Source organism: Corvus cornix, chromosome 10 (assembly GCF_000738735.6).
Source record: "Corvus cornix cornix isolate S_Up_H32 chromosome 10, ASM73873v5, whole genome shotgun sequence".
Taxonomy (NCBI): Eukaryota; Metazoa; Chordata; class Aves; order Passeriformes; family Corvidae; genus Corvus; species Corvus cornix.
In genome coordinates this window covers 15,964,361-15,990,629 of record NC_046340.1, presented here as the reverse complement: position 1 = coordinate 15,990,629, position 26,269 = coordinate 15,964,361, and the positions used below count along the sequence as shown (strand labels likewise).

General features: G+C 38.7%; 1 protein-coding gene across 3 annotated transcripts; it reads left to right on the top strand.

Annotated features, from left to right (window-relative positions):
- The first annotated feature begins 802 nt into the window (after positions 1–802).
- Positions 803–24,696, top strand: ICE2 (interactor of little elongation complex ELL subunit 2). 3 transcript variants are annotated; one of them, XM_039557798.1, is made up of 15 exons: positions 804–1,007; positions 1,911–2,015; positions 4,558–4,822; positions 5,934–6,053; positions 7,336–7,470; positions 7,808–7,924; positions 8,989–9,148; positions 10,617–10,801; positions 11,267–12,221; positions 13,761–13,939; positions 15,372–15,501; positions 19,834–19,918; positions 20,010–20,060; positions 21,084–21,339; positions 22,014–24,696. In XM_039557798.1, the coding sequence occupies exons 1-15, from the start codon at positions 979–981 to the stop codon at positions 22,203–22,205; spliced, it is 2,964 nt and encodes a 987-aa protein (XP_039413732.1). In that variant the 5' UTR covers positions 804–978; the 3' UTR covers positions 22,206–24,696. The 3 variants fall into 3 exon arrangements, with proteins under 3 accessions (XP_039413733.1, XP_039413732.1, XP_039413735.1); XM_039557801.1 differs by lacking the exon at positions 804–1,007 and adding an exon at positions 1,231–1,399; XM_039557799.1 differs by lacking the exon at positions 7,336–7,470 and having other exon boundaries at positions 803–1,007.
- Positions 24,697–26,269: the final 1,573 nt, after the last annotated feature.

Sequence of the window (26,269 nt, the reverse complement as noted above, 5' to 3'; positions counted from 1 at the left end):
GATCACTCCTTACAAAGGGGTAATTCCACGTCTGGGCTCTGGGTGGGCCTATCCAAAGGGATAAAAAACCTTTCTGCTTCTCTAAGATAAATCAAGAGGGCAGAATTAAAATCAGTGTCCTTAAAATTGATCTGCAAGCAAGCTGAAGACTCCCTTGGGGGGTTTGGAAATCATTCTGAATCATCTCTGTGTTTTCGTGTATTTGTGTAATAGTCCCCAGTTTTAATCATAGGACACCAAGCACACACTCTGCCCTCATCATTTGCCCCATCTTTAGAGCAGTGACGGGCATCACCTTTTCTTGTAACACCACAAGAAAATGAGCTTCCATCACCCAGACCGATGGGTTCTGAGAATACCCGAATTCCACATCTTACCACACGGGGAAGCCTGCCCATCAGTAAAAAAGGCTTTGCGGCTCTGCTCACGAGAAGTGAGCCAGGGAAACTGAACGCCCAGGAGAGGAAGGAAGCTGATGAACGCAGCAGCCTCCTTGGGCATCTCAGCCCTCACACGCAGCTCCAACCCCTCACTGTCAGTGACAGACCCCACCTCTGCACACCCGAGCCGAGACGAGTGGCCCGGGGCGCCCACCTTGCACAAGGCGCACCTCTACACAGCCGGAGCCGGGAGGAGCCACCCGGAACACCCACCCCCTACCCTGGGTCCCACCTCTGAACAGCCGGGAAGGGGCGGGATGTGCTGCCCGGGATATCCACCTCCTGCCCAGGCTCCGCCTCGGCCCCCTCGTGAACGCGGAGTACATCTCCCCGCGCAGTTCGGCTCCGCGCCATCATCCGCCCCGCCCACCACAAAATGGCGGCCACACCCTGAGGCGCTGCTCGAGTCCGCGTCTCTATTAGCTGGTTTAGCACACGTGATCTAGCGCCAGGCGCTGATTGGCCAGTGCCCTGAGGCGGCCTTGCACGCCGGTGAGACGAGGAACCGCGAAGCCGCTGCCCTGAGGGTTCTGTTAAGATGGCGGCCGCAGGGCCGCAGCTGACATGGTGAGCGGGTTCTCCTCTCCCGAGCGGCCCGACCGAGTGTGCCTGAGGCGCGGGCGGTGGACACGGCTCCGCGCTGCCCCGCCGAGAGCAAAACGCTCCGCGGCCCGGGGGGAGGGGGGCGGGCTGGGTTCCCGCCCCGCCGGGTGCCGCCCCGAGGGCGCGTGCTCTATTCCCTCCCGCCGTGGATGCGGCTGGAGTGCGAGCGTTCTGTGGGGGAGCGCTGGGCTGTGCGTGGGTGTGCTCCCAGCTGAGGGGCTGTGAGGTCCTGTAAATCCACGGTGTGGACTTAGGGCCGCGATGTTGATCGTGTTTCTAATACGAAAAGCCCTGCAAATACGTAATTCGGCTCTTTAACCCTAGAGAGGCGAGGTGGGTTAGAATTAGTTTGTGAGGTAAGACGTAAATAAAATCTTTGTTCGTACCTTTCACAGTAGCTTAGGGAGGTTGGGATTTTATAAAACCTGTACACTGGAAGGACTATGTTTAAAAAAAAAGAGAAGACAGTATAGAAGGTCAGATCAGCATAGAAGACAAGAACAATTCTTTTCTGAAAAATTAAAACCGCTGTATTTTTCTCAAAAGTTCCAGCGATTTCAAACCAAAGTTTGTTTTTGATTCATGACCATGTGAAACTCATCAGAATTTCTCTCACCATACTTAGAATTGATATCTTGTATTAATGAAATTCTTCTTTTGTACTGTGAAGAATATATATTTTACTGTTGAAAAACATAAGGGTTTCTTACATAGGTAATTTCCGTAAAGAGGAAATCTGGAACCACTGTGTAGGTAGCCTCTTTTTTTAATATAAATGAATTCTGGGTTTTTTTCTCAGGGGCAGATGTGGCCTTTAACTTTTTGGTTTGTTTTGCAATATATTTATTTTATATTTTTTTTTATTAGGGATATTACACCAAAAAATGGCCAAGAAGTATTTTTCTCCCATGAACTTTATGAAAAATATTCCTTGTCTCCGAGCCTCTCTGAACTCTGGCATTTATCAAACAGGTATATTATGTTATGTTATCATTTTGTGTTTTTTGTTATAATCCTGTGGATGCATACCCATACTGTTTTGGGGAAAGCTGCATGGTGTCTGGCACACAAGGATTTGTTACTGACTCCTTGGGCCAGCTGTTGCCCTGTGCTTTATCTGTTGTGAAACCTCACAAAGCAGGAGTCTAGGTTGAGTCCTTCGTTATTTTGTGTCTTATGGGAGGGTGTTTGGGGATAGAGGTTGGGTTATTGGTTTTTTGGGAGTAGTACTTGTTTTTTGCTTTCTCTTACATCCCAAAGAGGGATGAAGTTTCACCCACACTCTTAACTGGTCAGGGTAAGGGTCCTGTAACCCATGAACCAGCCCTTGTTTTGTTCAGAAATTCATGGCTATCTGTCCATCCAGATCTTCTCAAGCTTTAGAAGGGCAACAGTACTGTGCTTTGAAATCCTTTTTACTTTTACTTTTACCTTTTGGAAGTAGCCAACACTGTTTGCATAAACCACCAGTGTCTTGAGTGCAGTGGAAATGTAATTAATTCCTTGAGTAATGAAGAAACTGTATAGAACGCCAGCTGAAGACTGGGAAATGAAACTGTGAACCCAGGTGGTACAGGTTGTGTTGTTTGTGTAGTTTTGATGTCCTTTTTATATTTTCTTAAGTTGAGGAAGTAGAATAACATTTATTTCACATAGTGAGAAGTGTGTCTCATGCTGGATTTCAGCATTTGGAGGGCTGTATTTAGACTCTTGGCTTAAGAAGTTATTAAGCTGATAGGAAGGTGAACATGACTCCTGGTGCATGAACCTTCACACTAAGGAATGTGGATGGGAAACCATGTAAGTGGGGAATTTAGCACGTGGGGAAATAGTTTGTTCAAAAGGGGAATTACTGTGTTTTTATGAACTGACAATGAGAATGTGCATTTGAGGGGGATACATCACAGGGGTGTTACATCACATGACTTCATCCTACATCTTTAGCTAGAGAAGGCTGTTCTGGTTAATCTCTATTGGAGCAACTTCCCTTGAATTGGCAAGGTATGAGCTTGTAGTGCACCTGATACTACTGTAGGATTCTTCCTTAGAAGAGTTTCTGGAGTGGACACTCAAAAGAGTGGGATTGTGGTCAGCTGTGTGTGATTCGAGTGGTTTTACAGCCAGAAGAAGCCAGAGAGGTTGCAACTGGAAAAAATCAGAAATTGATGGAACTGGGCTGTGTGGACAGAGTCAAGAGGAAGAGAAATTAAACCTGTTGGAGCAAGTGTGAAAGTAAAAGCTGGAGGAAATTAGCCAGTTTGGGGGGATTTCTCATAGATATTTACTAAAGTGTATGTTCTCTTGGTGTAGAAGCTGTGAAGGCAGGTTGCTGATAAAACGAAGGGGTAAAATTTAAGCCGTCAGCTCAAATAAAGTATAATGCTGTAAATATGGAGAGAAAGGCTCTGTCAGATTATTTTGGTTTGCACCCCGATGAAGACTGTGACAGCACTGCATACTGAAATGATCTTGATGTGCTGCCATTTCATTCAGTGCTGAATATAGCCAATTTAAGCTGCTAGAATTTCTTGATGTTCTTGCATTGGCATATCTGAGTCAGCATCTTGTTGCTGCTACAGCTTAATTAAATTTGCCAGTTTGTGCCACAAGGATGGACACATTCTCATATTTAGAGAGACAGCTGTGAAGTGTTATTAAGAACTGTGGATGTGATACTGCTGGGTTTGAGTGACACTTGAGATGTTTTCTGCTGCTGAAATAGTATCTTAAAAATATGCTTTTTCCAAGATCAGCAGTTAATGTTCATTTTGTTAGCCTTAAATATTTTCTCTCTTAAGTACAATTATTTTAAATAGACCAAGGCTAAGCCGGTCGGCCTTTGTATACTGGAGTTGTTTTAAGAACCAGCCTTAACGTTCCTTCTTTGTTGTCAGAACAGCCATGCCCCTTGCCCTAGCCTACTACTATTTGTGGTGACTGCTTCCAGCATTGTTTAGAGTAGAAAATAAAATGCTTGATTTGTGTACTCTGTAAGAATTTCTTCATTGAAATCTGGAATTTCTATTGTTACAATGAAGTAGTTTTAATTTCCTTCTTCTGCAATGAAAGAAAGGCTCTTCCTAGTTAAGTCTTTCTCCTTCACTATCAGAACTGACTTACAAGTCTGACCTTTCTGAGTGCAGACAGTTTCTGATCAGTGGTCATCAGTGACTGAAATGTGGAGATTCTTTATCTTTTCATTAAGAATGTGTGTTTCCAGAACAAAGAATCTGTTTCATATTCATGTTAACACCGTTTTGTTTTTTTAAAAAAAGAAAACCCTACCTTTTTTTGTTTGTTTGTTTTTAAACCAGTTGCAGACCTGCTGGTGGCACTAAGGGTTAGTTTGTAGATGAAGTTTCAGAATGAGAACAGTCCAGTGGCACAGATAAGAATTGGAATAGCAGTGTCTCTCAGTGCAGTTTAGGCTTGCACAGCTGCCTTTATTGTTTCTGACTAATACTAGTATTTATGTGAAAACTGCAAATTTGTTAATTTGTTACTTTTCTTTCAGAGAGGCAAAGAAAAATGTGGAGGCATTGACAAACTCTTCAGAAAACAGACAGACTTGTAGCATGCAGGCTCCAGATTCATTTGAGGTGGAAAAAAGCCCAGCTAATGATCATCCTCTTCCAGAACCCAGATTCCCCTATCCATTTACCTCTTGTTTGTCTGAGAAGGAGCAGAAAACATACTTGTATCTGATGACCAAGTTCTCAAAAAAAAGAAACCATTTCCAGGTTAATGCAGCAAGTCAAAGGGAATTTTTCACATATATGGTAAGATATGTACATATGAACACCACAAAGGGAGTCACACATTTTCTTTTCTTACAAAGAGTAAAGGAAAAGGGGAAAATTCATTTTCACTTCAATTTGTCATAATTAGTCATAGAATTCATGGTATTATGAAAGGTAGTAAAGGTTGGAAGTATTCAGGATGATAGTATTTTAATATTTTTAATAGAAATAAAAAGTGTATTTGGTTATTTCATTGAAATTGGGGTTTTGTGGCTTTTTTGTTTTGTTGGGGTTTTTTTAAGTGATCTAAACAACTGAGGGTAAGTGTAGATCTTTGACAACTGATTAAACAGCCCCCCACCCCCCAAAAAACCCCTTTTTTTCTGAGGAGGAAGTTAAAAGTTGTCCTTGCTGTGATTTTAGCATTTTGTACTGGCATATAGCAGTCTTAGGTAGTGTTAGGCCGTGGATACATTTTGATGTGATCTTTGCCAGCTGTGGGAGCTTTGTTCATTAGCGTGGGAGGGCCCTGTGTGCTGCCCTGCTGTGCTCACACAGGAGAAAGGCTGAGTTCATTCCTGCTGTGAGTCTCAGCAATGCATTTATATAGGCCAGCTTCATGTTAGGTGGGAGAATCATTTTAGTTGGAGTCCTGTAAAATGTAATTAATCAGCAAATTGTTTTGAGCCATTGCATTTGGTTTCCCATGCTTCCTTATTAATGCTAATTTCTTTGTTTTATGCTGTAACAATGGAAATATAATTTCCAGGCACATCAGTAACTACTATGTTGTTGTTACTTAGGTTATAATTTCTCACGAAATCTGAACTCAGATAACTGTGACTTTGCCGTGTAAACTTCATCAGCCGTGTCTTGTAACCTTTCTGTTTATAAATCACCGCATCAAAAGAAACTTGCTGATTTCTGGGGATAGTGTTTTGTTGGTTTGGGATTTTTTTTTAAGGAAATGGGCCTTGCAAAATTTTTTTTTATTTAATTGAAACTGAACATTTGCCCAATTGAGCAGCAAGTGGAATCTATTCCATCCCTCATTTCATTACTTGTACTGTCTCTCTGGAAATTTTGCTGGTTAGATATCTAGCATAGAGGACTCTGTTTTGTCTTAAAAATAGATTTTTCCTTCCCCCAGCAAATGAAAGAAGTAGTAAACAATGAAATTGCAGAATTTATGAAATTTGCCCAAAACGCTGCAAAAAACTGTGCCCAAGATTATGATGCCATCTCTGAAGATGCACTACGTTATACTGAGGTAATTACCAATGGCATGCTTAATTCCAGCCCTTCTTAAAAAATTGTCTTGGAATCATGATTAAGATACATAGAACTGTTCATGGGATGTGATGTTTCCTGACCTTCTCCTGATTTTATATTGGGATGAGATGGGGAAGTGGCCATTTCTCTTGCGCTGTGTGTTGTGGCTTGGCCCGTGGTTCGTTGGTGCTGAAAAGATGTAATAGAAGGGAAATCACTGCTTACAATACTGCAAAAATATTTATTCATCAAATAAATAAATAATTTCCTTATGTTTGGGAGGGGAGAAGCTGCGTTTCAAGTGTGCGTTTCCATTAACAAGTTGCTCCTAGATACACGGTGCTGGACAGAATGTTAAGCTTTCCTCCACAGGAAGGCTTAGTAGCGTGTTCTAAAGTCATTGTAATTAGGGATTACTCACACTTTAATCATAACCCTCTGCAAGTTCATGCTGTGTTAAATATCCACTTTGATGATTCTGAGATCGAACATGAATTCAACTTCGTGTATCATTCTTGGGTTTAGAGCACATTTTAATGAACCTAAAATCTGGAATTTTTTCCAAACTTTCCCATTAGGGGGTTAACACAGAGTTTGGGCACATGTGAAGACAAACAGCTTTTGGGTTTTTTCCCCCTAAATATTGGGATCGGCTTTGCAATTTTATATCTTGTCATCTGGTCACAAAATGTGTCTCCAGACTTCAAGTCCTATTTATTGTTAATACCCTGACTTAAAAATGAAATAGAGGCCCATATTTTCTTTTAACCAATACTTGCAGAAATAACTCATTCTAGTGACTAAATAAAAACTAAATATCCTAAATGCCTAATTCAGGTATCAAAAAAATTATGTCAAGTTGACATGATAGCGAGTTTTAAGGCAAATGGAATCATCCTATGCCTTTACCTTTGTGACTTCTGCCTAGGCCTAGTGTAAACTGGGTAGTAACACAAAAAAATACTGGTTCCTCTAAAAGCCACAATAAATAAGCTAAAAAGAAAATAATTACCTGGTTTAACACAGTTCAAGCTGTACTCAACTGCATGTTTTTAATGATTGGTCTGAGCTGTGTGCATACATTGTCAGCCTTGCATATGAAGGGCTGAGGAGAATCTGGAATATATTGCAGTTCTCAGACCAGCAACTGTAAGAGTATTAAAGATCTCTACTGGTATCTGCAAGTTTTTAAATGCAACTTGCGATTGCAGAAAAAACTTTTCAAAATTAAATTCTTATGAAAGATTCAAATGCATAAATTATTTTTCTTTTTGTGGTAGGAATTGCTGCGTGTGTGTATTGGACATGTGCAGAAGTACCCAGAGTTTTACACCCTCCAGGAGATCATGAGTATCATGGGAGGAAAGTTTCATACACAGCTGACCTTTAGGCTGGAAAAAAATCTTCTTGCAATGGTAGCACCTTATGTACACATAATGGGTTTGTGGGTTTTTCTAAATAAGTAGAATTACATTGGGATTGTGTCATGCAAGGATTAGAATTTTTGCAACTATTACTCAGTTCTTGAGTTAGGGGTTATAATTTAAATTATTAATTAAAACTTAAATAAAATTATTTTGGTAGTAAGGCTGTTAACCCTTTTCACCAGATGTTTGCCAATAAAATGATTACATTAATAGTATGTTTTCTTATATCACATAACTTTATAGTGCACTTTTGTACGTTCCTAATATTTTTCCTCGTAAGAAGTGCTGTGAAAGCTGTTTTCTGACACTGCTTGATTTCCCCAAGGGTACAGCAAGACATGGTAAAACAGATTTCCCTTCCATGCCTGTTCAGCTGCCCACAGATTATAGCACTGTTACGTCTATTATAACCCCAGAAAAAAAGGCTCATGTTATGCATAATGTAAGTAACCTTTTATTGTCATCTTTAAGGCATATTTTGTACAGAGTGCAATCTGATCCTTTTTACATGTTGAGCAGTTTTTAGATTGCATTGCACCATTAAATAGCTGGTATTTCTGTTTGTGTTCTTCCACTGTGAAAATCAGGGAGTGTTTGTTCTGTAGAACTGAGTTTTTTGACTGTTTATTCCAGATAATTTTTTATCAGCTAACTTAAGGAGTTTTTTCACATATCAAAACCCAAACTTTCAACAGAAGCACTGTAATTTCAAAGACATTTGCTGAAGAAAGGAGCAGAAGTGATGCAGGAGAATGTTATAAGCCTCAAGAGATGTTAGAGCTATAAACAGAGCACTTCTGATGGTGTCTCAGGTGGCAGAAGAAAGAACATTGCTGGTTTTTTCTTACTTCTCTCATGGTCCTCAGTGCTCCTGGGCTCCCATTATCATCTTAGTCCCTGATGATATTCTTCAACCTTATGAGCATTGCCAGCCTCCTTCCTTCATGGAAATGTGTACTTGTAATATTAAACAATTCTATCATTTCAATTTTGAATTTGTATTCTTGATGGTTTTATATTTGTTTTAAGGTTATTCATATGTAACTGGTATTGAAACAACTGTGCAATTTCAACCATACTTCAATATTAGATGTCTCTTTTGTGCTGTTACTGAACTCATAAGAAGGTCTGTAATATATAATTGTGAGTTAATCTGGTTTGGAGGTTTTTCTTTGCTTCAGTGCACTCCCATATTTCATGATTATCTAAATTCCTCTTCAACCTAGTAATTCAAAGGTATACAAATTAACTGAAAATACAAGTTAAAAAGACATATTTTCTCACGCTGCAATGTGAATGTATAAGATGCAGCTGAAAACCTTCAGAGGACTTTGCTTTTTCATTTCGAGTCCTGGCACTGTGGTAGTATTTGGACTTTTGGGGGAGTAAGGGTTGTATATATCCATTTTTGATTGGGTTCGGAGTTTTTCTTGTAAATTTAAATTTGAGTGTATTTCTTAAAAAAAGAACTTCGAAAGAAATAACTTTTTTTTTTTTTCTCTTTAGGATATTAGTTCAGATTCAAATGCAGAAAAACTTGCTTTGAAATACTGTCCTCAAGTTGTTTTAAGTAATCAATCATTATTTACTTTACTGAATAATCATGGACTAAACTACAAGGAACAGTGGGAAATTCCAGTTCGTGTTAAAATGATCACTGTTGCAGGTATGGTGGGGTTTTGTTATAAAACTATGGGGGGTTTGTCCAAAAAAGCTGGAAAGCTGATCCAGAGTCACTTTTTCTACCTTGTTATTGAGAATAGGAACAACCTCTGCAGCTATCACCATAAACACTGAATTTGGACATTCAGCTATTTTCCACCTGGGGAAAAAAACTAAAACAAAAAAACAGTTAAATCTGGTTTTGCTTTTCAAAACTCCTAAGTTGTGCTCCGTGGAAAGGAAAAGGTTGCATGAAGCTGTTAAAATTAACAAGTGAACTGATTTCAGTAAACTAAAAAGCCGAGAAGTTCTGAAATTTTATGAAAAAGCAAAGAGCAAACATTTTCTGGAATTAAAAAGATCTATTTACATCATAGTATAGTAAATAAGGAATGAATGCCCATGAAGATAATTTTTTCAATTGCAACAGAAAATGTTTTAATAAACTGAAGAATTCATCGGAGTGCTTTACTTTAGTTGTCAAGCACTCCTTCAGTAATCTGAATATAGATTTCCTCCCTTACCTTTTTTTTTTTTTTAAACACAGTACAGTTTATTCAAGTATTTATAATGTTTGTTGTGTTGGAATGTCCTTGAGTGCTTTCTGTAGCAGACTTACAGATAGTAAATAAGCTATCAAATACCTGCAAAATTTACAAATTTTGACTTTCCTACATGAAATTAAATTACTTTATCAGTAAAGATAATGCCTGATTCCTTTTGTACCAACATTACAGATTTTAAACTTAATTTTTGAATCCAAAATTAGCACCTAAAGGGCATTCAGGTTGTGTTAGAAATACACAGTGGTTCTTGAAGGGTTTCTCTGTGCTTTCCTTTTCCACTTTTCCCTGTAACCAACCCCTTGCTTTAATTTACTTTTTTTCCTAAAACAGGGAGACTGTCTTCACCATGTGCCTTGGCTTTCTCTATTGTGATGGGCATGATATTCCTTTTATTTTTGGGTGATTTCATATGTAAGTGTGTTAAGGGGTAAACAAAGGAGGAGTGGGGCAGTAGAGCCCAGACAGAGTTATTGATTAGAAGAGAAATAAGCTGCAGCCATCACTTGGGCAATGAGACTTAAAAAAAAAGAACTGACTTTGAAACAAGGATGAAAAAAGATCTTTTTGGAAAACAGGATACATTTGGTGATATGATGCTGTATAGGAAGTGATGAATCCTCAGTTCTTATTTTACAAATTCTCTACTTAGAACTGCATTTGAAATATGTTCAGCTATTAATGTGGTGTGTATTGCTGCTGCAGGATCATAGTAATTCACACTGTATCTGGACATACTTTTTATTTTCTGTTGCTGATGAATGAGAGGATCATTTTTCACTTCTTCTGGTGTGAATGTGCAATGGATTTGACTGTAATTGGAAGTTGAAAGATTTAGTATTTAAATTACACAACAGTCTTTCTTCCTTTCATTTAATATGTACTCAATCTCTTTTCATTCTTGAAAAGGTAGCAAACCAGCTAAAGTGGTTTATGTTGATTCTCCTCTGCTGAGAAAAGAAATGACAGTAAGAGAGAGGAATCAAATCTTCCATGAAATTCCAATGGATTTCCTAGCAACTAAAACATCTTATGTTTCGATTTCTGATGTATCGATGGACAAACCAGCTGAGGACAACCTGTTTCAGTGGGATGTATGTAGGTTCATCTGTTCTTAAAAACAAACAAAACCAAAAACTTGTGTTAAAATTCCTAAGTTGCTTTTTGTGTGATAATAAAGGAAAATTTAGGTTTTCTGTTGGTGGTTTTTCTATTGCTCAGTTACAGACCCTGTTAGAAAATGTCTGTCTAGTTCTTTTAAATGCTTCTACATGGGCATCTCCGCTTTAATGTTTACTTCAATAAAATGTATTTTGATGAGTTTGCTTCAGTGGAGAAAGTTCTGTGAACTTTTTCTCTGTGGAAAGGCCTTTCAACTCATAGGACCCCAAGATATTCCAAGTTAAACAAGAAAAATTGTTTTTCAATTACTGCTCCTCTTTCCTAACAGTCAGATATCGATGGTAGAACATTTTTTGTGTTTTTAATTTAGCAATGTCTTATTTCTTGGTTTGTTTTGGGGTTTTTTAATGTTATTACTTTCTCATCCCTGTGTTAAGGTGTGTTCTGATACCTACCAGTGCAGGACAGTTCCTCTTCCAGATGACACAGGGATGGACTTCGATGATGATGTTACAGAGCTTGAAACTTTTGGAGCAGCTACCAAGCTCTCAACAACTTCTAAAATGGAAAGTACTTTTCCTGCAGTTAATAACACTGCTAAAATTTTATGTCATGGCCTGAAAATGGGGGTGAAAGATTCATCTGCCATAAACAGTGGAGATGAAGAAGAGAAAAACACCCTTTCTGAGCAAGAAGGTTCTGCATGTGCCAGTGTGCAGCTTCCATCATTAGATGGCATTCCATGCTTCAGTCCTCAAGAAAATTCACCTTGTAAAAGCTTTCAGTCAGTGGAGGTAGGACTGAACAAAGCACAACGTGTCATGAGCAAGGAAGTGTTGGACAATGAAACAAAATTAAATCCTCTGTCTATTGCTCTGAGTTCTGAGAAAGAGCCTGATGCTGCACAGAAGAAAGAGATTTGCACTTCTTTATGCAGTAGTGACACAGATGAAGAGCGTTTGATAATTGATACAGAATGTGGAACCACTGCTTGTTGCAAACCAGCTGTACCAACCGCTGCTTCTTGTACATCAGCAGAGACTGCCAGATGTTGTTCCCCTACCCAGAGTCCTTTAGCAAGCATCACTGACTGCTCAGATACCATGGATCAGGGGAAAAAAGCCTCCAAGAAACCTCCAAGAAAGTTATCCAAAGAATTAGATCCTGTCGGGCAAATTTTGAAAATGCAAACCGAACTTCTCAAGTCCCATTCCCAAAAAGCTCAGGAGCCAGTGGTAAGCTGTGATAATTCTAATGCTCTGCCAGCCCAGGTGCCTCAGTCTCCAAAAACATCGGTGACCTCCAGCACAGAAACTGTGCCAGCCCCAGCCTCCAATCCTGCCAGCTCCTCTAGAAATACCTGGACTTGGCTTTTTGAGGGAGTGCAAAAGAGTAAGTGTGGTCATTGGGTAAGGAGGGAAATTTAACAGAAAACACTTTATCTGAAGAATGTGGCAGTAGTGCATCTGTTACATTTAGAGATGTGACTCAGGTTACCAGTACCTCCTCTGTGTGAGGATTACTGTCTTGCACACAGAAGGGAGCATTTTGGGAGCTGTTTGTCCACAGAGGCGATTGTGAAATACTGTTTTACTGTAGAGAAACAAAAAATTCTTATACACAAGGTTTTTAAGCAAGGAAAATAACCCATTCCACTACTGAATGGTTTATTTGAATGGAAATTCAAGTATTTGTGTAGTCTGTTCTGCAAAAGTAGTTTGTCAATCAAAAATAGAATTATTTTACTTTTTTGTAGAATTAAAATTAATCAAATGATGCCATTAAAAACTGGAAAAAAATTGAAATTTGTGTGTCTTAAGTTTTGAGCCCTCTGGTTCAGTTGCTGTTGCTTAACTCCCAGCACTCTGTCCCTGAAGGCAAATGAGGATTCACTACAAGCCACCTCTCCAGGTTTTCAGTTAGCTGGGTATTGAATCTGTTCTACACCTGGACCTTAACCCAGAACTGCAAGTCTTGAAGATCCTGGGGACCGTGGACTTGGAGGTTTTCCTCACATGCTCACGTTGCTTCTCAGCTCTGTCCAACTGAAGTTAGAAACACTTAATTGTGTTAGGTAAATATGCAGGAAATCAGACAGGTGGTGTCAGGGCAGATACTGTTCTCAAATATTTAATTCCAACAAATCCATGCTTTTTGGTGGGAAAACATGTTTGGTATTTTCTGAGTAGGTGTGCATTTGATCATGTAGGATCTACTTAATCTGTAGGTTAACACAACTAATTCGGTTTTAGTTGACGTTGTGTTATCACTTCCTACATTTTTATTTATTTAACTGAATTTTAGTAATTACTAAGACCATGTCTCCTCCCTCAGTCTGAAAGGCTGAGAGGCATGGTACTTTATTTCTCTCTCTGTTAGAGTATAGAATTCAGATGTTTTATAATAGATTTTTTTTAATAGAGGTTGTGAAACCAGTGTTGCCAGCATGCTGAAAAGTGACTGCGTAAGGATAGAAAGCATAATTCTACAATTTGAAAGTTCTATAGCAAGCTGAGAAACCTCTTTGCATGTCTGCATTCATTGTAAATAAAAGTTTCTCTCCTTTGTGCGTAGTGACTGCAGCTTAAAAAGCAGCTTTTGAATGACATTTATACAAGAATGGAGTCTCACATTTGGAGTTCTCTCTATTTGTGTGAGAAATCGAATGATGTGGGATTATTTACTAGAGTGAACGTTTTCCAAATGTAATTATTTTTAATTTTTTTTTTAATATGTAAGTGACTTTTTTGTGCCTAATGAAGTAGTTTTCACCCCAGAATCAAAGGAAATGAAAGACATCCTAGAGTAAAAAAAACCAACCCTAAACAAAACACCCGAACATAAAAACCTACTGCAAGGGAAAAAAGCTAATCAGCTTCATGGTAAAGAATGTCCAAGCTTGCCATTTTCTGGGTTCTTCATTTTCTGTAGGAAAGCTGCCAAGTGAACTTCAGCTGCTTGAAGAAGACCCTTCAGAGTATCAAGCACCTGAGGAAGGCAATGTTGTGTACAAGCTCTTCAGTTTGGATGATCTGTTGTTACTCGTGCGTTGCAGTGTGCAGAAAGTCAAGTCACTGCCACGATACCAGAAAAAGAAAAGAGCCCAAAAGGTAAAGATTCTGTTTTCAGCTTTTTTTGGGTTGATTTTTTTTTAAAAACAGTTGTGCTCAGCTGGTATTTCTGGTATTCCCAGTCCTTGATAGCATTTGTGCTCTCACTGAGACAATTGGTACCTTTAATTGTGACTCTGCAGTGTGTCTTCTGGAAGTAAATATTTGCTAGACCAAGACAGGGAAGAATAACTTGTGATTTCCTTAAAGCTACTTGATTAGAAGATAAGGAAGAGTGATTCTCCTTTTTTTACTACAGTAGTATGCCTGGGTAATGGTACTCATGTGAAAAAAATGTAATTTTGAACTATTCTTAAAAGTTAATGGAGTAATTAGGGGTTTGACCCAAGGCTTTGAGAATGTTCATGAGCATAAATACTGTCAAGCAGGATTCAGCCTTGCTATCATGCCTAGTTAAGCAGGGAAATAGGAGATAAAATGAACAACAGAGAACACAAAAAGAGATTCTATTTGTTCTGCTTGAAAATACTGTGGCATTTCTTAGCAAATGGTTTATCTCATGGAATTAAGTGGTTTGAATGCAGCTGTAATCAAAATACTCCTTGCAGCATCAGGAGAAAGAAATTTTATTCTGTAATTCTCAGTAATTTGTAATTTTTTAAAAGAGTCCTCTGAATCATTCAGCAAATTTGTTGTGGTATGTCCCTTCTGAGAATCCTAGAATTACATCAGGCGGGTGTTTATGCTCTGTTGAAATGGAAATAATCATTGTAACTCCGATTACTTACCAAGAGTCTGTGCTTACAATCTTATTTTGAAGAAATCCTATCTCTTTGCTATTGATCCTCTGCTCATAAATGCCTGGGGATAACTGCTTCATTATTTAGAAACCAAGCACTTGTTCATTCTTTTTTTTAAATTTCTGCTGAAATTTAAACTGTGGGTTGTCAGTGAGAACTGACAGTGCTTGTTAGGGTTACCTCTCTAGTTAGGGTAGCCTCTGATTTCAAATGAGAGTCCAAGCATTAGGTTCTAGTTTCAAGTGAGATTCTGACAGGAGTGATAAATGGCAGAATTCTGCTAACAATAAGCAAATTAGAACTGTCACGTGTTTTTTCTTAAGTTGCTGCAGAGGGCAGTAGAGCACAGAAGTGTAAACTTCAAATTAATTTAGTCACATGGAAAAATTAATAAGTAGCAGAATTTTATTATTTGTAAAAGCTTGCCCAGGCCTGTTTTTCTTTTTTCTTTGTCCTGTCCATTTCACCTTTCTCTATATAAAGTCTCTGTACTCCAAAGTTTGTACTGTGGATTTCACAGAATGGGAACCTTCAAACAAAATCTCAGAAATGTCTTTGTTGCTTCAGCTATGGTGGAGGACTGTGATTATTATAAACTACAAAATATAGTTAAATTGTGGATGGCTTTGGACAGTGAGTGCTAATTTTTTCTTTTATCTTCTCTTTTTCAGCTGACTCCCATATTCCTGTTGCCAAAACTTGAATACCAAGCCTACTACGGTGTTGAAGTTCTTACAGAAAGTGAGGTGTGCCAGCTGTGGACACAGAGTATGCTGCATTCTGAATGCTTATTTTATATCGGTAAGTTCGTGTGTTGAGTTTTTGCTTAAGACACATGTATGTGTGAGTATTGGTAGAATATCAGAACACATACATATTTATTAAAGGTATATTCCATATGTCCTTTCTTATTTATCTTTCTGTTTTTGTTTTTCGCTTCCATCTTTCGTAAGTTCTTTGTCTAAAATTTCTGTTGGGTGGTGAATGAGGATGTTCCAACTTTGGTTTTAGATAAATAGTGTCCATGTCCTTTAGAAAATGCTGTATTCATGTTTGTACAATGACATTTTCAAAGTCAGGAAAGTTTTTATGTTTAGTGGGATATATGTTGTGTATAGAAATTGAAATTATGCATATAAAGAATGTCACCAGATTATTTTAACAACCATTTTAATATATGGAGAGCTTGCTGATACCAATTATCTTGTAATTAATAAGATTTTAAAAGGGAAAATTTGCAACAAAGTGGTTAGTTGATATTTAGAATATGCTTGGTGCATGCTGCTGAGTGAGGGCAGTGCTGTTTGTACAGTGAGTGAGTATTCTGCAGTGGGGACTGCCTCACTTTCATGTAGAAACAAATCTGGGTTTTAGGGTTGTTATGGCAGCAGTTGTGGCCTGTGGTTGCCTAACCTTTCCACTTGTGCACTGAATTACACTTTTGCTCTTGTTGGCTCACATCAGAATGCTATTTTAGAAACGCTAACTTCTCGGTTTTAGAATTTTTACATACAAACTATGCAAGCTACCATAGAATTATAAGGATTATGTGAAATCTAATGTATTTGCCAATTGCATCGTAGTCTGCTCTCATTATTCAGTGGAAATTGTATTTCTAATTTTAAACTTTAAAAGCAATATTTGATGTGGTTTTTCCATTCCATAAAAAAAATCCTCATGAAGAGCTTATTATGTACAGAGTTCTCTACTTGTAACCGTATCTTAATGTGCAGTACAGAAACATTTCTTCTTTTTATTTTTAGCAAGCAGACCACTATACTGAGTGTATTCTGAGTATTTGTACTGAGGATATATCCAGCATACTGAACTGCACTGCAGTTGAGCTTCCTGTAGGAAATGTTATCAAAGTTTTTATTAACGCTTCCAGAGTGGCTAGCAGAGTGAGGAAGTAGTGAACTGTGGAGAGAGGGCTGATGTTTGCTAAGTGCACAAAGTGAAGAAGTGAGTATCTATCTAATCTCACATCAGTTACAGGATATATTGAAGGTATGGTTTGCGCAGGAGTTTGCAGACAGCTCATCCAGCCAACACCCCTTTTTATGGAGGCTCTTGGGAATGTAGGAGAAAGCAGGCTGGGTATGCAGGTATTGTTCCAATTAAAGAGCCACAGAGCTCTCCCCTTCCAGCACAGCTTTCCTCAGTGTGTCCCCTGTAGTTACCTGCTGGCTGTGGAACGGGCAGTGCCCTGGGCTGGCAGGCTGCACTGACCTGGCTTCCAGCACATCTCTGTTCCTGTGCTTGGGAGAAAGTGTCCTTGGGATTGGGAAACACTGGTTATTCCAGTCATGTTTGTTTGTCAGCTCCTGGATACACTCTTTCCAGAAGCAAGCCCTGGGGTGCACAGGAGTTCTCCTTTCGTGGGCTCTGAGGAGGCACAGGATTCTGTGGGTTGTCACTGTCCTGCACAGTAAATGGGTACTCCCAGCCTGCGGGGCAGATTGTTGATACTGCTGTGCAGTTTCTTAGAGAGGTAGGTAAAAAAAATACGTGGAAGTAAATACCCATTCTAAGAAAAAGCATCTACCATAGCCTTTAATAGGAAACTGTTACCATATTCTACTTGGGGAGGCTTTCTGCTCTTGATATATTGCAAGGTAGCTGTGAAATTCTGCCTTTCAGTTTGTGTGTCAAAGGGAGCTGTGAAAAATGCAATATTGCAAGTGTCCAGATTTACTCAGAGGGCTCTTTGCAGTAGAGAGCTTTGTCCTGAAACTCCAGGGACAGTTCTCGGAGGGTGATGATATCCTTGTGTTACGAGCAACTTAAAAAGGGGTGAATCTCTCATTCCCTGTCACTAATCTGATACCTGATAGTGAGACTATTGCAATGATGTGTTCAGTGTAAGGAGACAGGCAGAGAGCTTCTGAGATCATGCTGTAATTTGAATTATTTTAAGTGAAATGCTGTGCTCTATAATAAAATAATTTTTTAAATCAAACACTTTGTGAAGCCGTAGACTTACTGCTCTTTATAAATTTACCCCACAGTATGAGTGTGGAAGTATGGAACAACATGGTTTGAAAACTATGATCTTACTAACACAGTACTACAGCTTGCATTCTTGCTCAGTTAAGCCTCTAATTTTAAAGTTTTGAGCATGTAGCAGACTTCAGTGTTAAATTGCATAGGTGTTTTTGGCTATTGAAAAAGCTTCATTCACTGTCTCAACCATCTTCATATTGCCAAATGAGTATGGATTAGAAGTTCTTTGGACCTTGGTCTTTCCCCTGTAATTGTCTGGTGGTGGTGGTGTGTGTGATAGAGGGAGGATCTCAGCTCAGCCGTGACTCAGCAGCACTGCCAGCTCAGGGGTTGAGACAGAAAACAGATGTGTAACCATGGCCTCCTGCAGCAACTGCAGAGGGGAGATGAAGTTGAATTTTTTATTTAGGATGTTCTCAAAGCAGGTACTGATGATTTGCACAAAAGCAGAGACACTATCATCAAACAAACATCTTCCTCTTGCTAGCAAAGCACCTGGCTTGGTTGTTGATTTAAGTCACCTTGCTACTCAGATAGGAAATCCTGCATCTGCAAAGGCAGTAATTTCTGTGACAAGCTTCCCAAATAAGGCACTTGTACTTGATATAAGCAGTAAATAAAGTAGAGATAAGCTTTGCTGATTAATGGGAGCATTTTGCCCTGACCATTATTCACTTATTTGCATTAAGTGCCTAAGCAAAACTTTCTGCAAGAATATCTTACCTTCATATGAATGGAATAATATTGGCCTTTAAATTAAGATTATTTGAAAAATGGGTTGGAAAAAAGTACTTAGTGTATGGGTAACTTACTACATGTCAAGTATTTTCAATCAGTCACTTCTCAACTCTAAGATATAATTATATAAATTAGGTGGAAGTAGTTCATAGATATTTTGTGATTATTTTTTTTTTCCCAGTTATGTTGTCAGTGAGTTTAAAAGTAGAGAAGTCTCTGATTTGAGGAGGGGCTGATGAGGAATACAGACCTCAAACAGATTTTATTTAAATTATATTTTTAATAATGACTTCAAGCCTCTTTTTGTAGTCAGCAATGCAGAATATGAAATTTAGCTGCTTAGTCTTGCACAAAGTACTGATATCAAGAAAAGTGACAAATGTACAGTGTTTAAAGAAGTTGTCCTGCTGCATCTTTTTTAATTTGTTAAAGTGAGAGTTATTACTTAGTCTTCTTACACAACACATAAACTGTTAGTAATGGATAGCTTGGAATGTGAAATGCTCTGGTTTAGCAGTTTTAACTGTGCAATTGAAGCATTTACACTTCTTAAGAGAGCAGATTTGTAGTAAGACAGTGAATTCCGCTGAGTAGGCTGTGTTTTATTATGCTGCCTTTTCCTCATCCTGCTTGTGGGAGCTGAAATAGAATAGATTTTGGGGAAAACATCAGCATGAGAAAGAACCAGAAGGCAAGGTACAGTCATCAAATCCATATCCAAGCTGTGCTGGTGATCTGTACTGCTCATCAAGTGAAATGCGGGCTAAACTGTCCTTGACAGCCTTTATTTTAAAAATGTGATGAGGAGAGCTTTGAATTGTTGCTTCTGACAGAGTCCAAGACAAATAGTCTTTAACACCTTGCCATGATCAAGGCCTGAGCTGTAAATTGTAGTTTCTCAGGTGAGGGAGGGTGGAAAAAATCAAGAGACAAAGGTCAGAATCCTCAGAAAGTCATGCAATACATCAGAATAGAAAAGCAAGTATATTAAACTCAAAAGTAGATTTGTTGTAAAAGATCAGCTTTCAGGATCTGTCCAGTAAGGAAGCAAAGTGATAAGGGTCGAATGAACTTGTGAAGATACAAACTAACTAAGGAGATTAAGGCAATGGCAAAATAAGGTTCTGTATCCCACACATCACCCAAGATGTAAGGTTTGCTGGGGTCAGGCATCTCCTGGTTTAGAAAGACAGTCCAGGTACAGATGTCTGTACTTAAAGCAGCTGCACATTTTACTCTGTGTTATGGTGCAACATTGATAAATACTTTTCACAGTTCTATGCCAAAAGAGCAAAGTTTTGTATCCTTTTAAAAAGGCATTAGATCTGCAAATTAAGCTCTTGGATTTGTTTGGTTTTCTTTTTAGTGTATTAATTGTATTTCTTTTCTCAGGACATATTGATGCTTTTACATCAAAGCTTATTATGCTAGAAAAGATTTCTCCAGAAACTTTAAGAGAAAAGCTTGGATTGATTAAGTGAGTATTTTTAGTAAGTTTTTTCAGCAATGAATTTCAAACCCTAACAAGCATTGCAAGTTACTACTTCTACTATTTTTTTCTTTCACAGGCCTGCAAATTCATTGAATATACTTCATCATATTTTGAAGAAGGTGTCTGAGTAAGTGCTCAATTCTTGTTCGTTGTATTTGTTTGCCACATTGCCCAGTTCATCCTGTTTCTTCTGTAGAATGCTTGTCTACTCTGATTTTTATTTCGTCATGTACATGGAATACTTTACAGGTTCTCTTAGGTCTATCACAGTATAATACAGTACTGTGTAAAATGTGCTTGGCATTGCAGGGCTTGCATAAATGATGCAAAAGAATAAGAACTTGGGGTTTTGGAACCGGTTTTTCAAGAAAGGAAACTGGACTCTTAGGAGCTGAGTAAACAGTTCACAGGAGTGAGGTGTAATGTTATGTATGTAGGCTGACATATAGAGTTTGGGCATTTGGGTTTTGTTAGTCTTTTTTGCTTAATTTGTAGAAATAACCCTGTTTGTGTTCACTTCTGCTCGCCTTGACTTATAGCAGCCTGTCTTTCTCTGTACAACATTGCAGCCTTTCTCCTGCTTCTTTATGTAGCTACTTCGAGGCTTTCAGACTGCAAGTGTCTTAATTTTTTTGTGAAGCGGGTTTCTTGCACTGAGTGTGAAGCCTCTTCATTCAAATTATGGAGGAGTTTCCTGCTCTTCATAATTTCTGTAGCTTCATGATTTGTGACTAAAATTTTTGATTGGTTGACCTTATCTTCCTGAAAACCTGTTTAATCCTGTGTGTGTTGAAAGCTTGTCTGTTCTGTGTGTCTGTGTCCACATGGGCATTGTTGTTCGTAAGGTGCTGGTTAAGGAAATATAGTTTGGCCAACATGGATGGTTTTCAGTGTATACTTACATGTTTAGTTGAATATGATGACAGTGTGTACATTGTTGATAAATTAGTACATTATGAATACATTATAAACGCATTAATTAGTGTGTATTTCTCAATACAGTTTAACGCTTTCTTGTGCACAGTCTTTTTATGAAACAGGGACTAAACATCTAATTGCATTAAGAACATATTAACTGTTCTGATCAGATTTTTAAAAGACCAAAAAACATTAAAATAATATTTTTTATTTTGAACTTTTCTCATTTTAGTTTGGAGGAGGGCTCTTATTTATTGACTCATGCTGGAGGAGATTCATCAGTTGCAATTTACAAGAGTTCTCTTGACAAGACCACGAGATCATCCTATAACTTGCACAAAGCTCACTGTGATCTGCCTGCTGTGCCTGCCACTCTCTCGGTCCCATGGGTACCCCTAGATCCCAGCCTCCCTTTGCCCTACCACATAAGTCATGGAAGAGTTCCATGCACCTTTCCACCTGCACCCCAGGAAGGGTGGAAACAGAAGGTCAGTATCTCACTTGATGGAAAAGCAGATTAGCAGTTTAGGAGTAATCTATTTCAGTCCCTTGGGGTATAGCTGTGTAGTTTATCTGTCATCTTCGGGGGTCAGAATTTTTTGGGGAATCCATCCTGCTTTGTAATTTATGTTGGTGAATAAGTGATGCCTATCATGCTTGGGAAATTTTCCAAAGATCCTGCTCTCAAGTCTATTATTTTTGAGGTAATATGGCCCTTTAGAAGTAAGAAAATTTTCAAGCATTATTTTTCTTAGCAGAGACTTACTCATTTGTGTAAAAGCCCAGCACTGTGAGATAGTTTTTAGGTTGAATTGTATGTTTTAGCCACAGCCTGACTTCATATGAGGGCAAAATTGTTGTGCATCTGTTCCTAATTACCTTGTGCACTTTGGTTGCTGCCAGAAGGAAGTGCAGGCACGTAGGCAGGAAAGAAGCAGGATTGGTCACTTCTCACTGGTGACTGGAAGACCAGCTGTGCCAGTCCAGATGTGGCCTGTGGGTCTGTTTGAAATGATGTGAATTAGAAGGCATTTGTCTGAATGTAGTTGTACATGTTTGTGCTCAATGCAGATTGAAGATTATTAATTCTGGTAATTCTAGTTCGATTTTCTGACTGGTTGTTTTTTTGGGTTTTTTTAATTCTTTCACCATATGTGTGTAGATGGCTGGGGTGAAAGGACAATCGGACACACCCCATGAGGGAAAGCCAGTAGCTATGGAAACAAAAAGCAAGCCAGCTAAGCCTGTTAGAAATGAAGGTGTGGCTCCAAAGAAGCTGAGGAAGAATTTCTGCAAGCAAAGAAAAGTGAAGAAAAAGTGGAAAGCTAAATTCAACAAAACGCAACTGAAGTAGGAATAAGCCTGGAGAAGAAGAGGAAACAAAAAATCTGAGGTTTCTTGCAGCTTCAGAGAAGCCAGAACAAGCTGGCAGAGGAAATGGCTCCAATAGCTGAAGCATTCTCTAAACCTTTAACCCTTTCGTTTCTCAGGGTACATGTTTCAAGTGAAAATCTCAAATTCAGTCAGACAAAAAAAGGATGTGGCTGCAGCCACTTGGCTGGTTATGGGGAAAAGAGTATCTTTTGTTGGTCTGGTGATATTTATAGAAAAACCGCATCTTGAAGAGTGAAGAAGTGGCTGACGGCAACCTCTGATACCACGTAACGAGAAAAATAACTTTCCAGTTTTCCCAGTTTTTCCAGGTTCACTACGCATTTTTGTTCTCACATATTTTAAATGTACATTTTATTTTCTGCATTGTCTATAAGGGGAACAACTTGGATTTAATTGTTTGTCTTTTTTTGACGTGTGGTGTCTACCAGCTTTTAAATGACTTACAAAAACATATTTTTCTTTTTAGAATGGTGTAACAAATGAAGGATAAAAGCTGTGTTTATTTGAATAGTAAGGGCCATAGATTTGCATTAGGATACTTACAAGTACAGCTAAACAAGTAAAGTAATAACAGAAGAGCTGCTTTTTTGCATGTTTAAACTGCTATCAAAAAAAAGTAGAGGCCTTAAAGGTGTTCTTCAAGTCTTTTGTTTGGACAGAGGAAGTTACCAAGTATACATCTGATCAAGCATTCTTGTTCTCACTGGGACTTGATAGGATGTGTTTTAATGTCATGAGGGTAAAAATAAATTTTAAAATTGTTTACTGGAGTATACTCGTTAAAAAATCCTGAAGGTATGGATTTTTTTGAAAGCGGGCTTCAATAATGAATGTATATTAAAAATTGTTCTCTGTGAAATACAAAGCATTTTCTGATGTGGGTTTTTTCCAACTGTTAAGGTATATTTATTCAGTTACTCACTTTATTCTGTTTTTGGACCACTGCTTGTTGTATCTGCAGTAATAAGCTATTGACGAGCTGAACTTGTGTTTGCAATTTACAAATAGTTCTGATTTAAAATCCTAAATGCCCTTAGTGACTTCTCATAATAGGAATATTTTAGCTGTGAGTCATTTTTGCCAGATAACTGACTCTGTCTGGGGGATTCAAGGCAGTTTTCAGTTTGTATATATAAAACTTTTTGCCGGACTTGTATGGAATTTGGTTTCCCAATGTGGTGTCATGTGGCAGAAATGTATTGTCTATTTGTTCATCTCTCTCTATGCCTGTTACTGTACACCACTATATTACTAATGAGAGTGTACTAATTATAGAACTGTAATGGAGCAGCCTGGGCTGCTGCTGCTTGGCATTATTGCAGGACTTACCTCTGCTAAGGCTCCTGCAATTCTTTTTGGCCTGGTCATGCAGGCTGTCCAATTCTCTCTGAGTAGTGGATCATATGTCCCCTCTGCCTCCCTCTTCTCCACATTTGGTGTCAACTGCAAACTCAGGGAAAACTGATTCCATTACATTATCCAGCTGATGTAAAAATACTGAGCAGTGCTGGACCTGAGAAGCTCTGTCCATGTCCAGCTCAACTGATTCAGCTTTGAGCTACAAACAGCTTCACCAGGAATGGAAGAAAGCCTCTGAGAAGGTGTTACATGGCTGTGTGAGACCACTGTTGGATGTCTGGTTCTCTCCATTCACTGGTGTTTGTTAGGAGATGAAATTGATGGCTTTGTATTGTCTTCAGACAGTCTGAAGCTGGTTTTGGAGGACTGGAGGTGACGTTCTGACCTGGCATTTGAGGTGACTGGTTGGCATATGTGTAAATCCGTGGAACTTTATCAGTTCTTTATGGTAGTAAATTGGTTATTGGCTGTGAAATCTGACTCTTCTTTATTTCTGTAGTAATGAGAGTTTTAAACTTCATTTCCACTATGCACTGATGAACTGCTTCCATTCTCATATGTGACTGGCTAAATCTCTTCACCTTTTCTGTCTGACTGCAAACACTCTTCGGAATACAATAGAAGCTGTCTATGTAAAATATATTAGGAAAAGATTTGCTGCATTTTTTCTCTTCTAATGTCGCCTAGCAGCTGGAAGCACAGAAAACTGGGACCAAGTGACCAGTCATCCATTCTGGTGCTGGAAGGTGGGAGATGTCAACAGCAAGGGACTCTCCCCACCTCCATGCTGTGAAGTTCAGTAGCAGTTACTGAGCCATTTGAAGAGGTATTTCTTTTGATTCTGATTTGTTTGCCCTGTGTTTTAAATAGCAGCCTGTTTCCAAAAGAATATAAAAGTCAGTTCACGTGTAGTTTTCAGAATGCTTAGTGCTGACCTGCATTTAAGTTTGCTTTTAGTTCTGTTGGTAGAAATTGCACCATTTTCAGTCTCTTCACCTGTCAAAGTCTGACTGCGTGTGTAATGTTCTCAGATGCTTCTCTGAGAAGTTATATAACTAAGCTACTTCTTAATAAAATGTCCTTTCCTATAAGTGTGGGTACAGTTCTTCCCAGAAGCACTGCCATTGCTTGGTTAAACTCCTCTGTACTAAAAGTATATTCACCTTTCTTTTAGTTGCTCTTAAAATATATTTTTCTACAGAGATTCTTAAACTTTCTTTGCAAGCTCAAATTCTGTTCCTGTATGTCCAAATCATTGCACTAAAATGTTTTCAAAGATACATTGCTGTATTATCTATCCCAAATTAAATTTCCTTCTCAATGCCAGAAAATACCTTTGGTGGCCAGGTGACAGTCTGTTTAAGCATAAAGCATTTGAATTATGCCCTGCTTAGTGTAGATGGAAGATTGTCACTGGCAAAAAGCTGGTTCAAGCCATTCTGAGCCTTATGAAGGTCTTCTGTAGATAATCTCAAGGCTGCTCTTAATTGTGGCCGTGTCTATAAGGTGAGCTAGTCCCCGTCTTGCTCTAAGACTGAGAAGACATTGTGATATATCTTGCTGAGGGATTTTTTTGTTGTTTTTATGTAGCTACAATATACTGCCAATATTTAAAAATTTTGTAGAATAATTTCGTGTAATGATTATTAAATAGTATCAGTCCTAGTGCAGCCTTCAAGGGCGTTTTTTGGTGTTGATACTTCTCTCTTCTGCTTAACAGTGAGAGAAGAGAAGAAAAGAAAAGCCTGGAAAGCCCATTATTCCTCAAGACAGCATGGCAGCTTTGTCTGACATGTAACAATAGAGGTGATAGAGAAAACAGTCTTGTTATTGTTTGTGATTAGAATATTTCAATAAATATTAGAAGAACAGTTTCACTTTAAACTCAATATTAAAAAGAATAAGGTAGCAATAACTATGTGGGGAAGGGAGGGGCTATTAGACCCCAGTGACATCTTCTCTGATTCTTGAAATGAAATAGAGCAGCCACATCCTTCCGACTATTTGCAGCATGTTTTTACAAGCGTGCATTGCATATTTTTGATAGCCCTAATAGAGGAAAAGTATTTTCTTTATTTTTCCAAATGGTCAGTATCCTTGTTGAGAGGAGCCACAAGGAAAAGGATACTGATACTGTTAACTAAAGCTGTATAATCCAGTCAGCCACTTTGCTTCCTTCAGCTTGACAGCCTAGTTCTCATTGCAGTGCACAGAGCCAGCTGTTCCAAAAGATGCATGAATACTTTTTGGTTTCACTGAAACTTACTCAGAGGTACTTCGCTCAACAGTTTTTCACCTGTGCATGAGATTCCTCCATTGTATGGCACCGTGAGTGGCCAGGAATGTCACCTTACCTGCCTGTGCCTTGAGAACAAGCACATACCACAAACCTCTCATTTCTCAGGTACTGCCAAGTGAATACAGTTTGGGAAGAAAGAAAAGAGCAAGCTCTACTATGGCAGATATCATCAGAATTCTTTGAACAAAGGTAATCTAGAGTTTTAAAATAGTTGTAGGTTTTAATAAGCCTTGACATACTTTTGAGTGTTTCAAGCCTTTTGCATTCAAGGACATGTAACTGAAATTGTATTTTTGAAATTTTACCTTGAAATGAGAGCTATGGACTCCCTGTCCATTCCCCACCACTGCCTTGTCCAGACAATC

Bases quoted from the DNA above. Each gene is read 5' to 3' on its own strand.
- ICE2 (XM_039557798.1), top strand. From the start codon at position 979: ATGGCGGCCGCAGGGCCGCAGCTGACATG. The intron at 1,008-1,910 runs GTGAGCGGGTTC...TTTTTTTATTAG, and splicing joins GCAGGGCCGCAGCTGACATG to GGATATTACACCAAAAAATG. The intron at 10,802-11,266 runs GTATGTAGGTTC...CCCTGTGTTAAG, and splicing joins ACAACCTGTTTCAGTGGGAT to GTGTGTTCTGATACCTACCA.